At 40.1% G+C, this 16,613-nt stretch overlaps 1 protein-coding gene across 2 annotated transcripts in view; it reads right to left on the reverse strand.

The window, feature by feature from the left end:
* The window catches only part of SLAIN1 (SLAIN motif family member 1), a 51,103-nt gene extending 39,256 nt beyond the window's left edge, over window positions 1-11,847 (reverse strand). Inside the window, exons 1-2 of one of the 2 annotated variants that reach the window (XM_040539231.1) lie at window positions 11,348-11,847; window positions 8,030-8,169 (exon numbers count right to left, since the gene is read on the reverse strand). In XM_040539231.1, the coding sequence (XP_040395165.1) occupies window positions 8,030-8,169; window positions 11,348-11,751 (544 nt within the window). In that variant the 5' untranslated portion in view covers window positions 11,752-11,847. The remainder of the gene's footprint in view (window positions 1-8,029; window positions 8,170-11,347) is intronic. The other variant, XM_040539241.1, reaches the window with a different exon arrangement.
* Between the last annotated feature and the right edge of the window lie 4,766 nt (window positions 11,848-16,613).

Consider the following 16,613-nt stretch of genomic DNA (forward strand, 5'->3'; position numbering starts at 1 on the left):
CCAGCCACTGAGCAAGTATGGGCCTGATCCTGCAGGCATTTTGGGTCTAGGCCAGCCAACAGAAAGATCCAATGGTCAATTTGAGATGCAAGCAAACATCAAATCAGACTAGTCAGTGAATAGGACTGGAAGACTGAGGACTGAATACGGGAGGGACAACTACAGGCCAGTTATCAGAGAGTGAGGGTCTAGGGTCATCACTGGAGGGACCACACAGGCTTGACAATGTTCAGCAATCATCTGTACTTCCATTCTTCTGCATTCCAGAAAAAAACTACCCATAAACAATGTTATCGTATTGACTTCTCAAGGTGAGTATGATGCCAGCTCAGATAGCTAGGTAGTCTTGTTTTACATATTTTACACTGTAGAAGTTGTAATGATTGTTCAAATTCATCAGTGAAGGTGATCCAGTACCACTTACATGAGATGTTTTTTTTTCTTTAATTATTATTGTGGTAACCAAATAAGCAAATAAATAAATGGTGTCTAAGCTTTCAGCTGAACATACCTTTAAATCAATCATTAATCCTTATCAGATTTCTGTAACATCTGTCAAATATTTCAATAACAAAATAAAATATCCAAGAACATGTGGTAGTACATTTTGGGCATATTTTCTTATGATTCTTTAAAATTAGTATAAATGTAATTGTTAAATTACTGTAAATGCTTTTCAAAACAAGAATAATCATGGATTCAGCTTTTTTTTTTCTGATAAAAACAATTTTTTTTGTCTTGCAGACAGACTTACAGTACTTTTCTCCCTCAGTCTTCTCAAAAGTGTGAAGCTTTTAATTAAGTATTCAATTACAGTGTTTGATCAAGCCACTTTCAAAGACTAAGAATGGCTTAGTGACCCCTCCCTCTTGCCTCAAAATGAATATTCCACAATAAAACCTATTCTGTAATTATTCATTTTAAAAACATATCCCACTCTAGAAGTAAAATAAATAAAATGATATTTTAGAGGAAGTTAATGAGAGAAAATCATATAAAACACTCAGGAATATGATTTTTATAAAATCCTATGTCTCCAGCATTCAAACTAACAACCTGTCTTGAAAAATTAAAAAGATCAAACAAATCTAGTGGGGTTCTGCCGGGCTCCATTTTAGGCCAGTTCTCTTCAATCTTTTCATAAATGACTTGGATGCAGGACTCCATCGATCCCTTCCAACTCAGGATATTCTATGATTCTATGATCTGTGAATGCCCATGCCTCACTAATATTCAGATCAAAGCTTACTGACTACATTCCATTGTTGGTGTCAGAAAGTTTTACTGTATTACAAGAACATTTGCACAAAGCCCAATTAAAAACTAATTACTGGTATACATGTTGTATTTCCATAAAATGTGAAGACAGATATACTGGATGTGGAACACTTGGTAAAGAAAGTGCAGACAATCAACTTCTTTCTAATATATTAAAATATGAGTTTAGCTGCCGAGAACAAAGACTATATGTCATATTTACAAGCCTGTGGACTATATCCTAGGAGTAAAACAGCTCTCAGAAGATAGTTAGATGTCATGGCACAGAAGAATCTGAACAAAAGATGCAATGCTACAAAGACAAGAAACAAAGTGCTCCCTGAAAGTCGAAAAAAAAAAGAAATAATATCTTAATAAAGAAGCAGTGCTACCTCTATATACCACATGGGGGAGGCTCATCTACATCCTGAAATGTTATTTCCAGTTCTCTTCTGTAGATATCAAAAACTGGCAGTGAAAGATAATGAGAATTAAAGATAAAAGCTATAAGGATCGTTTGGGGACTAACAGTGAGCAAGACATAGGCTATCAGGAGCAAAAAATTATACGACAGCTTCCAGAACAGTCTAGTTTTGAAAATATTCTCTTTCCCACTGAAAAATTATCCTCAGAGCATGAATCACTAAGTGTATCCGTGTCCATTAATAAAACCTAGTTTTGTTTTTACATTCTATCTGGGAAGGCAGTTTTTTACCTTGGAAACAAAAACAGTGACTAGTAATCCACTGGATAACAATAATAGTGCCTGTATTTTTAGGATAACTGTCAGGGATGATGCTACTACTATTGTTTTTAGATTTATGCTACCTTACAGCATTCTAAAATGGGACAGATATCTTCTCTACGGAGGTAATACCTAACATGACTTCTCTACAAACCTTTAAATTATGGACTTCAGATTGCAAATTCTGCACTTTCTCATAATTATAATGACAACTAGAACTCAGTTCTAAGAAAGTATTTAATTATGAGTCACATAACAGTCAATTCCCAAATATGAAAATAAATTCTTAAGTAGCATGCTTATTATAATTTAATAAAAAGTAGATGTCATATCTAAGAGCCATATTAAAAAGACAAGGGATATCTGTGCAGTGAATGAAGTGAAGTGTCTGATCTTCTATGCATTTGTTGTCATAAGAATTTTTAACCAAACACTTACTATCTTGAAGTGCAGAGTAGAAACGTTCCAGTGCAAAAGAGAAATATTCTATTTGAAATGCAAGCACATGCTTCCAAGTAGAATATCAAAAATGAATTTTTTGCAATTGAAATATACAAACCATCTTCAGCAGCTGTGTTAGAAAATCCAGTGACAGCAGCACTTGCAAAATCTCTAAGAACTGCTTAGAATTATGTAGGTGTTACAATGGGTTATTTCAAATAAATGAAATCTAAGAGGAAATAATTCTTACAAATGTATATGTGTGCTCTGAGCACTAAACTTTCATTGTGGGGAAAGACAGCTATACATCTTTTCCTGGTCAATATTGTATCTCCCAAAAAGTACTCAGATGCTGACAGGAATTACAGATACCCAGCACCTTTTGTTATCAGAATCACATACAGAGAGAAACTGAATCAGTCTTGCCAGTTCTTTCATTCCTTCTAGAGCATTAGAAATTGTATTATTTATGATGGAAACAACAATCCTATCGTTTGAAAGCTTCAGGACATTATTATTTGCTACCCCAAAACCATTTTATGTAAAATTTTAATCTCCATTACACGTGAAAAATAAGGACAAGAAAGCTGTATTAGATCTTCTTAATCCAGTCCTGAATGCCATAACATACATGTGTGATGCATCAACGCACATCAAATAAACAATAAAACCTTGCAGTTCAAAACCACCACTGGATTCAGCTCAAGGATACACAATATAAGCTTTCTTCCATTTATAGCATCTCCTGTTTGCTTCTGCTGTTAACAGACCACAGTGTAAAAGTTCCTTATGACTGCAATTTTCAATAGCTATGAAATGTATTTTATATCTTAAAGATGTCAAATTAAATGACTTCAAGATGAGCCCCTGGGAAGGGGAAAGAGAATTAGGTGAACAGGACAGAACATGGACCAGTTCTGTGTAAGCACAAAGTTTCTCACCCAGGTGAAACATTCCCTCTGGGGCCCTATCAGCTAAGATTTTTTTTACAGGTAAAGAGAATATAGTTCTGCTGAATTACATATTCCCCCACCTCCACTCCACCCCATTTTTCTTGCATGTTTGTTATTTGTTTGGACATCAAACTTAATTGACGTGACATTGGGATCCAGCACAATAAAGGCTAAAATTTCACTGATGAGATTCTTGCGTTTTGTGAAATCATAAACAATGGGAGAACTGACAGTGGATCTGTTTTACAACATACCATATCCATGGACAACATTATGGCATCCATCTTGAAGTATGTTATTTACTTTATTAAACGAAGAATAGTTTAATCTTAAGGCTATAAATTAATGCAGCCAATTGCAAAACCTACAGACTTCTGTTGCCTACTCTTTTGAAACATCTGAAGAAGCATTTCTGAATGAAAATTCATCTAAGACAAACTCTGAATCTAACCAGTATTTCATATTCTCCAAGGAAGAACGGTTTTCTGTCTGGCAGGCTGAACTGGATGAGATATGCTTTGAAGCTCTGAATAAAAGCTGAGCTCCTACTGACTGACTCCTTGCTAAGCCTCTTAACTCCTCAGTTTATCCATCCGGCTGCTCCACAGCAGTTTATAGAAGCAAAGCTACATAGTGTAGTTTCAGCCAGAGTGTAAATCAACATTATTTCATTGATTTCAGAGGAGTTATACTAACCTGCAGCATCTAGGAAGTTTACATACCACATCTCTCTTCTCACTGGACTTAACACTGACATCTCCCAACATCTCCAAGTATTACAAAGAAAATATAGAAGCTCCACCACAGCTTTAAGACTGTTATGTGATCCTGCTGATGTGAATGAATCTCAGGAAATAAGATAAAAAGCAATACTAAAAACTAAGGGACAGGGAATTGATTTTGCACAGAGAGCTGCAGTAAACAAAACAAACCAGAAAAGTTTCAAAGAAAAGATGAATGAAGAAGGCTAAAAAGAGAGAAGTGATCCAGGTCAGGCCATAAAGAAAAAAATAAAATAACAATATCTCATCACAAATTGCTCATGGAAAACAGGAAAAATTCCAAGCAAAGATCTTATCATATGAGGTTACATTTAACTTTCATCCTCCTTAGAGCTAGCATGCTCAGTCCACAGAAGTAGGGCTTGTAATAAGCCTAGTTCATTATAAACTAGATATAAGTTTTAATTACTTATTGGTAGACTAGAGGAATGATGAGAAGCTTGTCACAGTGCTTCACAGAAAAACCACCTGCAGGATACTACCACCGTGCTCATGCCCCTAAAGATTTATTCCAAGATGAAATCTTATTTCCACCATGAAACACATAAAACACTTTTTTTTCACTAGAAAAGAAACAGGCTGGTAAGCACAGCAAGGTGAAATGTAAACTAGCATGATTTAAGTGACTCTTGAGCCTGAAAAATCAAGTAGTTATTTTATTATTTTATCACCTAGGATTGCTTTGACATAAGTCTCTCACAAGACCTTTAGGCTTGTTATGAGATATCCTAATTTGGGATAGTTCACAAAACAAATTAATATTTATATGAAGATCAGAATGTAATGCAATAAGGAAAACTTACATGAGCGGGAATAAATGAGCACAGATTTACAAGTTGCAAGTAGAGAACATGAATTAGTTAAAACCCAGAAAAACAGCCTCATAAAATTTTTACCTTTTTTGGTTCACAGCTCTCTGCGTGTAGCCATTCAGATATGCTGACCTTGCAGACAAAAATCAATTTTTACTGCTTTTTATTTCTGTGTGCACTATAGTGCTTAAAGAGCTATGAGAATCTAAACTGGATTAATTTTTTGCTGATGCATCATGGACAAAATTACTAATCGAATTCTACCTATAAAACATCTCAGGAAGCACAGACTAGTACATTATAAATGTTTTTTTACTACATGTTTAATATTTCTCACGTACATCAGTGTTACTATTGACTGTGCCAAACAGAAGAGGCATGACTAGATTTCAAAATCCCTCTAAAATACCCTTTCAGGGCATATAGCTAAAGGGAGAAAACACTGTTCAACTCACAAGTATAAAGTTTGAAACTTTAGTACCAGAAAATAAGAATGCCATTCTTATTGAGTCACTTGTTAAAAATAGAATAAAATTACATGTACATATTTATACATATATGCTTACTGACTGAGTGGACAGCAAAATAAAAGAACAGGAAGGTCAGATTGCAGAAAGTTTGTTGTACTTCAAAATTGAATTAATAGATTCTTACAGCAATCTCATATTTGGTTTCAAAACTGGAAAAGAAATAAATAATGTGAAACCAATTAAACCAACTTCTACAATGTTAGAGTAAGAAAGATGATGTTTTCTTAACCCACACTATTTATAAAGGTACAAGCAATAATAACTGAACTATTAGAATCATAGAATCATAGAATCACAAAATGGCTTGGGTTAGAAGGGACCTTAAAGCTCACCTGGCTACAATCCCCTGCCATGGGCAGGGACACCTTCCACCAGACCAGGTTGCTCAAAGCCCCATCCAGCCTGGCCTTGAACACTTCCAGGGATGGGGCATCCACAGCTTCTCTGGGCAACCTGTTCCAGTGCTTCACCACTCTCATACTAAAAAATGTCTTCTTAATATCTAACTTAAATCTGTCCTTTTTTAGTTTAAAACCATTACTCCTTGTCCTATCACTACACTACCTGACAAAGAGTCCCTCTCCTGCTCTCATTTTAATATTAATTCAATATTAGTTAAAACAATTTTACCATAGAATTGCTGCAGTAGAAACATGAGTCCATTCCCTCCTTGAACATACTGCTCCCATAATGGGTTTTACACAAGGCATATAATTTCTGAGAAACTTTCTGCAAAGTCCAGGAAATTCATGATGCCACAACAATGACTAAAACATAACAGATCCAAGTGACCCATGGTCAATATGTCTATGGGACAAATGTCACTCACTGTGACTTCTACATAGAAATTATACTGATAACCATAGAGTGATTTAAATTCCAAACAATAAAATTGCCTTTCTAATGCCTTTATTGTCTATTAAATCTAAATTAATACCTTGAAAGGGAAAAACAGGTCATGCATTCCTCTGTATTGTTTCTACCTTCACAGTATGGATTTGATTCAGTTGCCTGTACTTAGATGCACAGGCCCTATCAAGATGCCCTTGGGAGGCCAAAGGAGCAGCAGAAAAGGCACAGGACCTATGGAAAGTCTGTATCCTTCCTGAGTCATCCAGAGGCAACTGAGGGCATCTTGAACGGTGCTAAATGCCTACAGGAGGCAATCTGAAAGTAGACTCTACACTGGGATTCAGCTTCAGACTGGGACACCCTACACGACAAAGATGTATCTTCCAGTGGGTGCCAAGCACCCATTATAATCAATGGACTCAAGAGAGCCACTGCTTTCATCCTCGGGCCAACACCTACCCCATATCCCTTGAGCAGCTCCCCAGCTTCTTCTGACTCTGGACAAGACTTGCACTGATTGCAAGCATGGGCATCCAGTTCACACTGCAAACACATGATCTCAGTGGTCTGAATCAGGAGCCAATTCCACCCTAAAGTTAGATGGGATGATTACCAACATGTGGACCTCAGTTTCACCTACCTAACTATAGGCAAATGAGCTCAACTGCATATTGCTAGCACAGTAAGTGTTGTGGGGTCTTTCATAGTCAAAGCAAAGAGGCAGATACCTTCAGAGACTGGTTCAGTTAAATGCCTGTTTTTGGATAAGACTAACCACAACTTCCTTTATCCTCCAAAGCATAAAGGTACCTGCTCAATCTCTTTTAACAAGGGCTGTAGCTGACTTATACAACCATGTACTCATATTGCCATTGGCTTTATTTCCTTCTCCTATCATCTTCCTATATTGTTCATTTGTATTTTCTTTCCTAGTGACTTATAAACCTTAAGATAGTTCCTATCTTAATCACTTTCTTCAACAACTCTTATTACAAGGTTAAGAGAACTCTAGATGATAAAAGAGTAAAAATAATGGTGGCTGATACTTATTTAGAACAAAATTCAGCACACTGAGATACAACTAAGTTCACTGGCACTGAACAGCAATCTGATTTATCCCAATACTCAAGTCTACCAAGAGCTCAATAAAGCAGTGCAAGCAATCAAGTTATAGATTCTCTTTGTCTGTCCTATATTTAACAAAGTCCTGATAATTTTATTAGATGTGGATAAAAATGCACTTAAAAATTTATTGCATCTTGATAATTTTGGTTTTGCATAAAACCAAAAGCACTGTTTTTCAAATCCCAATGCCAGACCAATAGTAAAGTTAGCATCAAATTTTTCTTGCAAAGAGATCCAATAATTCCTATTTTAAGAAACATATGAAAAATATCAAATATAAAAAGTGGGAGTTATGCAGCAGAAGAAAAGAATAAGAAGGAGAATACTTTTAAACCTACATCACCAGAAAAAAATAAAAATAAAAAAATAATAAATTAACAATTGTTAGCATCCATGGAGTGGAGGAATACTTGTGTACGCAGGAAAAACTGCATGTCGGCCACTTCTGGAGCTTGCTGAACACTGAACACTAGTCAAATGCTAGGCCAAAAATGTCAACTTACTAGCAGAGAAATTCAAAGAATAAGATTACCTTGTTCCAATCTAAAGCATAGGGAACGTTTTGCAGCCTCTATCTCAGGACTTGGATGATCCAGAACACGTCTGCACCACTGCAGAGGACTCAGTGACTTCTCTTGAAGGGTAAAAGTCTTGGTAGGCAAGACATACAACCTTAACCAAAATACACACAAATGTCAGCAAGACATGCAATACTTAAAAGTTTACCTTTGTATTCTCAGTTTCCTGCTCTCTAATAATTTATAACCGTGCAAATCTGCAATACACTAATAACAAAACACATTTCAAAATAAAACTTTAAACTCGTTTTCTTGCATCCTCAGAAAACTAGGTGACAAAATAAAAACTCTACAGGTCCAGAACTTCAAATCTAGGTTCTATTAGACTTCTTCTAAAAATCTTGCAACACATTATTACCACCGTCAGAATTTCAGTACAGCCCAAAGTTCAAATGCATTAGGTGCTCTTACACACCAAAGAAGCCACCATTTTTTTCCTTCTATATTTATCTTTACTGGAGATTAGATAATTTCAGCATTTGATTTTACGTTCGAATCACAATTTCATTGTTACCCACTTCACACTTTTACCTACGATTTAATCAACTTGTCAGGATGCTGATTATAATGTAATTTTTATACACACTATCTTCTCCTACTTGTAGAGCAGTCAATTTTTTTAAGATTAGAAAACATCCATTGAGAAACAATGAAAACCTCATTTTGATATTCAATTCCTGTAGGGAAAAAAAAAAAAAAACTATGCAAGAACTAGTACATATGTGTTATTCTCAGACTACAGCAGGCAACTAATCAGATGGTCAAGCACATTAGGAAGCCAGGTATCAAAGCAGATTGCATGGGTAAATTCTTGAAGCTGGGATCTGTGCTGCTGCTGCTGTCTTCGTAGATTAGTGCATCAGCTCACCTGGAAGAACACAAATCTCCCAGGATGTAAACTATTATTAGCCACCAAAGACAGCTTTCAACTCCTTGGCCTTACCACTTCTGATCAATGTGACTGCAGACAGTCTTAGATTTTTGGCACCAAAACACTCCACAGACTGCAAAGGAATTTGGCATCCAAATAGGGGGTGAAAAAGGCAAGACAACAACAACAACAACAAAGGGATTGGGCTCCTTCGGTGCCCACTTTCAGGCTTTCACCTTTAGGGTTTTGGTTCAACAGCTACCCAACCCTGAGCGTAACTCTTCTCCCATGTCTGTTCAGTGTCTTATTTCTGTGAAGTGAATCAGCACTCCCTGTCCAGCTCACAATGAATAAATCTCTCTGCAATCAGTATCTCCTTTGGCAATCTCAGCAGAGTTCAACTGCTGAATTTCTCTGAGGAGAGGACTCATTTCCCCTTGCTTCCTTGCAGTGCTTGGCTACACATTTAAAAAATTATCCTGAAAAAAAAAAAAAAAAAAAAGACAAAAAAAAAGCTTTGAGCTCTCCTGCTAACTTGAGGAAGTGTTTCAAAAGCTAAACATCTGACTGATGAAGTCTCAATGATCAGATGTGTAAAAAGCTGAAAATCAAAAAGAAGTTTTGACTTGTCTGCAATGATGCTAGTCCTAGTTTTTGTAACTGCGGTTAAAAAAACACAGAGGTCTAAAATTAGTAAATCAACAACTAGGATACACAGTGGTCTCTGGCTTTCCAGATATCAGTTTGCTTTGAAGACTTATATTACAAAAACCCCCAAACAGCTGACATCACACAGCTGACCATTAATGGACAATGATGGAGATTCAGCCTTGAACAAAAAAATGCTGAGCAGCTAAAACAACTCACTCTTAGCAGAATAAGCAAGTTATCTAATTCTTCCCACAGACACATACATCCATGACATGTTGATGACTTTTGACTTCAGGGAAGCATTTAGGATTGCTTCCAGGGTGCAGATCAAATAGGACCCCGATCAAGATCATCACTATGTTGAGGCACATAAAATAATGCTGACTTTGTACAGCCCTGAAACATAAATAAGTGGGAACAACATTTTGCTTAACAGGACGGGGTCACTCAAATTTGACATTCTACAGCACTCAGTGTGAAGGAAAGTTTAATCATTCCTGCTCATTTGTCCTAAGCGATGGGTTACAGGACTGAGGTGAGCATTCAGATACTCAGATTCAAGGCAGGTCCAAAAATCCCAAACAGCCCTGCACAACCAATAGTGCACACAATGAAGCAGCACTGAGCGATTTCTATTCAATTTTTGGATGACTCTTAATTGGAAAAAGTAATTTTCAAAAACTGAGGCACAGCATTATTTCATACTGTGAAGTACACATAACCAACATTCAAGAAATATTTATGGTGTTTGGACTAATTATTAAACCCTTTCTCTGCTACCAAAATAAGGATGTTTATATGCATCTCAGATGGATTACACTGTATTTTATTCTAAGCTGACATAAACTTCCGCTCTATTTAAATACTGTAACCATTCTAAAAGCTATCTTGAGGTGTTGATGGACACTTAAAACAGGTATTTGAATATGGATAACACACATTTTATTACTGACACTTTAACGCAATCCGGCATCAATTATGCTTAACATGGTTACGTAGCATGATTTCCATAGTAATTCCGCAGGATGTGGATAGCTGCTAAGATGTCTGCATGCTTTGCTGAGGCGAGTTTTGAGGCGCCAGACTTTTAAATGCATTGATATCTTTAGTCTGTAATGACCTGTTCCGCTTGTTTTCAAGGAATCATTCCTCTAGGTCGGAGTGTCTGAGAGCGTTTGGACAATCAGACACATGGTCTGATTTTTTGGGTGGTCCTTTAGGGACGCAGGAGTTGGACTCGATGATCCCTGCGAGTCCCTTCCAACCCGGATATTGTATGAATTTATGAAATCTATGAAATTTTATTTTCGGCTTTGTTATTTGCCGTTCGTTTCTGCATCATTCTAGGCACTAACGCACTAGCACACCGCCATGTGTCCTGCAGCTACACGAGACGCACAAACAAGCCCTTAGATCAATGCCTAAAAGACAAAAGCCCTCCCAGCTCCCTGAAGATCCGCGACAATCGGGCCGGGGCTGTAGGGCGGGGAGGCAGAGCTGCCCTGATAACGGACCTCCCGATTTCCATTCCTTATGTAAACCGGAGCCCGAAACCGGCATGAGACCCAAAACCAGGAGATCCCCGCATCCCCAGGGGTTAAAGATGCGCAGACCCGGGTGGCAGCGACCCCTCCGTGCCGCCCCGCACCCGCTGCCCCCCACCCGTGCCGGGAGCACCACCAGCCGTGCCCGGAGGGTGGGCACAGAGCCGTGCCAAGCCGAGCCGTGCCGCGGGGCGAGCCGCACGTACCACGTATCCTCGTCCTGCCCGCAGCATCCATCCTCCAGCTCCAGCACCGCCACCTCGTCCAGCACCGTGGCAGCCCCCGGGGCGCCTACTTCTTGCCCCCCGCCGCCGGGAGAGGGCTTGAAATAGGCGAGGGGCTCCTGCACAGCAGCGGGGGGCGCCGGGCTGGGCACGCAGGGCGGCACGGGGGGGCTGGAGGGGCGCAGCCCCCCGGGGGCCAGCAGCAGGTGCGGGCCGGGGGTGGCGGCGGCGGCTGCGGCTCGGCTGCGGAGCTGCTCGTTTTGCTTCTCCAGCTTCCTCACCAGCTCCTGCAGCTTCTTCACCTCCAGCTCGGCGCTGACGGCCGGGCCGGAGCCGCTCCCCTTCACCTCCGCCATCATCGCCGGCTTCAGCAAGGCGGCCTCCATCCTCCCTACCTGCTCCGCCAAGCCGCCGGGGGGCAGCGCCCGGCACCGCGGCTGGGGTGGGGGCACCGGGGGGCTCCGGGGGGGCTCCGGGGGCTCCGGGAGCACCGGGAGCACCGCGCCCGGGGCCCTGCGCTGCGCTGTGCGCGGCGAGCGGGATGCGGGTGGGGTCCCCTCCCCTCCCTTCTTTCTCCTCCCCTCCTTCTCTCCTCCCCTCCTTCTCCTCCCCTCCCTTCTTCCCCTCCCCTCCCACGGGTGGGGTCCCCTCCCCCGAGTGGGGTCCCCTCCCACCCCAGCAGCCGCCCGGCGATGGAACAAAGAGGAGGCCGGAACCCCGCTCTCCTCCCCGGCTCGGGTCCGGCCCAAGGATGCTGCCCCCTCCCCGTGAATCCGGTGGTGGCGGGGCTGTCACTGTGCGGCCTGAAGCGGGGTGGGAATGGGGGTCACAGCCAGGGGTCGTGTCGGGCCCCCGATGCAGCCAAAAATGCCAGTTGGTGGCTTCGAGACGTGCTGAATGGGGGTTATGGGTTCGGGAGATGCACTGGTGATGAAACAAGAAAACCGGACAATGCATACTAAAAAACTATATGGGGAAATTGGTGATGGGTAGGAGAACCCCTGGATGAAAAAAAAAAAAACATGTTGAAAGGATTCCCTTTAACATAGTCCACATAAGCAGATCAATCTGCTATCTTTTATTGTACTTCAGCTGAAAGAAACCTCCCTTTGCATCCCGTCTGATTCAGTGTCACGCAGCTCAGCCATTACACACCCAGGTCTGGCCCTCGTTGGGTTGTTTTACACTTACAGGGGACAGCCTCCTGGGTTTCTCACAGCTCTGACACGAAATACAGACCAAAACTCCAGGAAACACGTGGATTGCCAGGCCAGCCACCACTGATAGATGTCTGGATCATTGCCACCCAACTGCTCAGCACCAGCTTTGGACAGAGTAGCAGCAACAGCAGCCAGCACTGCTGTCAGTGTCCCTACCCTATCTCAGGTTTTAAGGAGGGACAGGCTTTGCTTTGATTCTCTGTCCAAGTCATAAGTAAACTTGGAAATCATCCAGCCTGTCCAAGTTTCCCCTCTTTTGTTTATGCTCTTTGAAAAAGAGTCCTTTTTCTGCACATGGATGGGAATATGCCACTATTATTCGGTAATCTCTTAAGCACTCTTACAATGTAAGTAATAACAGCTAGTACTACGAGAATGGCTGGAAAGGAAGCCAGAGCAGGAAACAAAGCACTGACTTCCAGATAATACAACTTTTAACGCTGAAGAGAATACATATAGCCCCCAGTGAAACAGACTGCAATCAGACAGCGCTTAATCCAAAATTTTCATTTGGTCTCTTCTGTCCATTTGGAAGAGAGAAGTAGAAAAATGTTGAGAATGTAAAAAACTCCTGGCCCCAATTCTGCCACGCATCATCGGAGTGAGTAACCTAATCCAGTTTCCACTACTACAGATAGCCATACTCTTTATTCCCCTCAGGAAAAGAAGAATTGAGCTTCTATATGTTTAGCCCCAGGCAACAGGCATATCTCTCAGGTCGTTATCGCTAATAATGGTACTAGTGCTAATTCTTGGAAATACATATGCTAATCCATTAAGATTGTAAAGTGATAATTAGCAGCATATACCATATAGAGTTTATTGGACATCAGTAATATACAACAAGAAAAAAAAACAAGTTTCTGGTAATGTCAGTGCCTGTGATATAATCAGGCAGAGGAAATACTCAAAAGAAATTCAAAATGGAGGAGTTATTTTTTTCTCTTTTAGCTGGACAAAGTTAGACCAACAAAACCCAGGAAACAGGTATCCGATTGTTTCACCTTTTACCTATATGGTGTTTTTTCATGTTGTTAGCACAGGCTTAGCCTCAAGGAAAGTATTAATTATGGATCTGGAAACAGTATTTTGATCACTTTGCCAGCTAGGTTTGCACTGAAGAGCATAAAACCAATGTCCCAGGCATACTAGCAGTCACATTGTCCTCCAACTGCCAGAGCAGGAACATGGCGGTGTGGTCAGGGCCCTTCATTGACAACAAGTCTAATGGACGCACCAGTTTGGAGGCAAATCAGGACACAAATCTGGAAATGAGCTACAGTATGTAGCACCACGGCACAGGACTTTAAGAGTCACCATGGAAATGCTTGTCCTCAGTTATGAGTAAAAGTAGTTGCAGATCTTCAGCTACCTTCTTCTGTTTGTGCTGCCTACACAAATGTTGCATGCAGACACTTCTTCAGGCAGACTTCCAGAGGAGAAAGAGCTTAGGACCGAGCATAGTGCCTTAGCATGGGTACAAGAACTTTTTAAGGGAGTTCAGCCAAATTGATCACAGGTGGGATTAGGTTCACTACATCTCGTCCCCCAGAAAACAGGCCAGGAGGTTGGCTCTTCTTTGAGTAGGACTGCTTTGAACCTAATCTCCATCTGGCAAAAGAGCTTAAACTTGTGCACTCTTCAATTGCTGTGCTAATAATCAACATGAGACACTCTGTGTTTTGTCTTGTTTTGTTTTGTTTTCCAGGTATTTCCTGGATGGCTGGATTTACTAAAGAGTAAAAATCTATTTCACTGTGCTGCTTTTGTTGCTGTATTTCAAATGTATGTAGAATTTCACTAACATCTTCACCCAAGGGTGCTCATAAACACACTGTCTCATGGTCTTCATGTTGGCTTACTAGTCTTCTGCAAAGATGGTTTGAACATCATTAAAATATTTTTACCTAACTGTTTAAAAAAATACATATATATTGACAATATTTGTCATTACTAAAAAAAATGTTAACAAGCTCCATTCAGTGTCCCGACACTAGCTGACGAGTTAGTGAACCCATAAGCTCTTTACAAAGCATAATAAAGCCTTTATGGTTCCATCCCTTTTTATAAAGTTATCGATAAAATGTGTTTTAACACCACACCCAAACATCTGAGCATGCCCATGAAACCTGTCTTTCCTGAACCTGAGAAATTGGGGTGGCAGAGAAGGGGCTGATTTTGACTACTTACATGGCCTGCTATAGCAGAAATTTCTGAATTGGTGTAGTTGCTGATAGACTCCCAATGTAGAGAACAAAGAAGCAGGAAGTCTACAAATCCCATCTGCTCTTCTCTGATAATAAGCCTGTTGCTTTATTCTATAATAGCTGCAGGCTGGACCTGCCTTTCAGGCAAGCCAGTAAAGAATTAATTGCAGTAATCCAGTCTGGGCTACACAAAAGACGTGTTACAATAAGGTCAGAGCACGGATGGTAACCTCCAAGTCTGGTGAGACTTTTAAAGTGCAGTTCCAGTCCGAAAAAACGATTATGAAAGTAGCTTTATAAAAATAGAGCCACTAAAGTACCAGCAGAAGTCCATCTAACCCAGTAACAAAGACTGATAACAACTCCTTAGGGAAAAACATATCAGAAACAAGAAAAATAGTGAGGGATTCTCTCCAGCTTTTAGTAGTTGGTGGACTGGGACATCTGGATCGTTTATTTTTTTATAGCCACCAATGTGTAATAATATTACATTTGTTGAACCCCATTTTCAAACCATTTATGCATTAGGACTCCACAACACCCTGTGGCAATTAGCACTGCAATTTAATTATGCATTGTAAGAAAAGCTACTTCCTATTATCTGCTTTAAATCTGCTGCCTTTTAATTTAATTGGGTGTCCCTTAGTTCTGTTTTTCTAAGACGGAATGATTAATCATTCTCTATTCAGCTTCTCTTTTGTCATTCATGACTTATAAAACTCAGTTACTTCTATTCCAAGCTGACAAGCCCTAATTTATATCGCCTTGCCCCCACAGAAGCCAGGCTGAACTTTCCATTGTTTCCTGTCTCCCCCCATAAGAAAAAACTGAATTTTTCAGCCCATTATTTCCTTTTGATTAACATTCCTTGTTTTATTATATCATGACAGCTTAGGGAACAACTATGAAAATTTGCTTGTAAATCCCGATATATTCACCTAAAGAAGCCGGCTTAACCAAAAACATATTGATGCCTTCAGATACATTCATGTATTCATAAGCATACCTTGCCTTGAAAAAGCTACACAGAATCTCCTCCTATGTACTATACATATCCAGATGCCTGTGTGTTCCATTATTTATTAAAACTTGTACAAATTGGCTTGATACAAAAGTCAGACTAATTGCAATGTAGCTCCCCAGAGCAGCTTTCTTATTTATTCATGTCTGATGTCACAGCTGATGCTTCCAATTCATTTGACACCAGGCATGCTTTGAGTGATAGGTTAAATGCCAATGAGAAGTTCAACAGTGGGACATTTGAGCCGCTGGAGAATTTTTGCACGGGTACTGTCTGGTCCTAGATATTTGTTATAGCTAGACTTACAGATTTGTTCTAAAGTTCTTGAGTAGATAAACATTTTCCTGGAGTTACAGTGTGGAACCTTCTTTTTCAATGTCTCTTGAGAACATTTTGCCTTCTTAGTTCTTACTTTCCATTTCCTGCTAATTGACTTTATTATTTTTATAGAATTTCCTTTTTTAAACTACTATAATTCTTTCTGGCCTTTTCCTTATTAAATTAATATTAAATTTAAAGTACATTGCAGTCACTATTAGCATGAATTTTCTATAGAATAAAGTTCAAAATTGCTTCATTTTCCATGAGCCCGTTTCTCCAGGAAACCAGTATTTATGATACCTAAAATATTGCCTGTGCAATAAACTTCCCTTCCCTTCCCTTCCCTTCCCTTCCCTTCCCTTCCCTTCCCTTCCCTTCCCTTCCCTTCCCTTCCCTTCCCTTCCCTTCCCTTCCCTTCCCTTCCCTTCCCTTCCCTTCCCTTCCCTTCCCTTCCCTTCCCTTCCCTTCCCTTCCCTTCC

This window comes from Cygnus olor, chromosome 1 (genome assembly GCF_009769625.2).
Source record: "Cygnus olor isolate bCygOlo1 chromosome 1, bCygOlo1.pri.v2, whole genome shotgun sequence".
NCBI classification, from domain to species: domain Eukaryota; kingdom Metazoa; phylum Chordata; class Aves; order Anseriformes; family Anatidae; genus Cygnus; species Cygnus olor.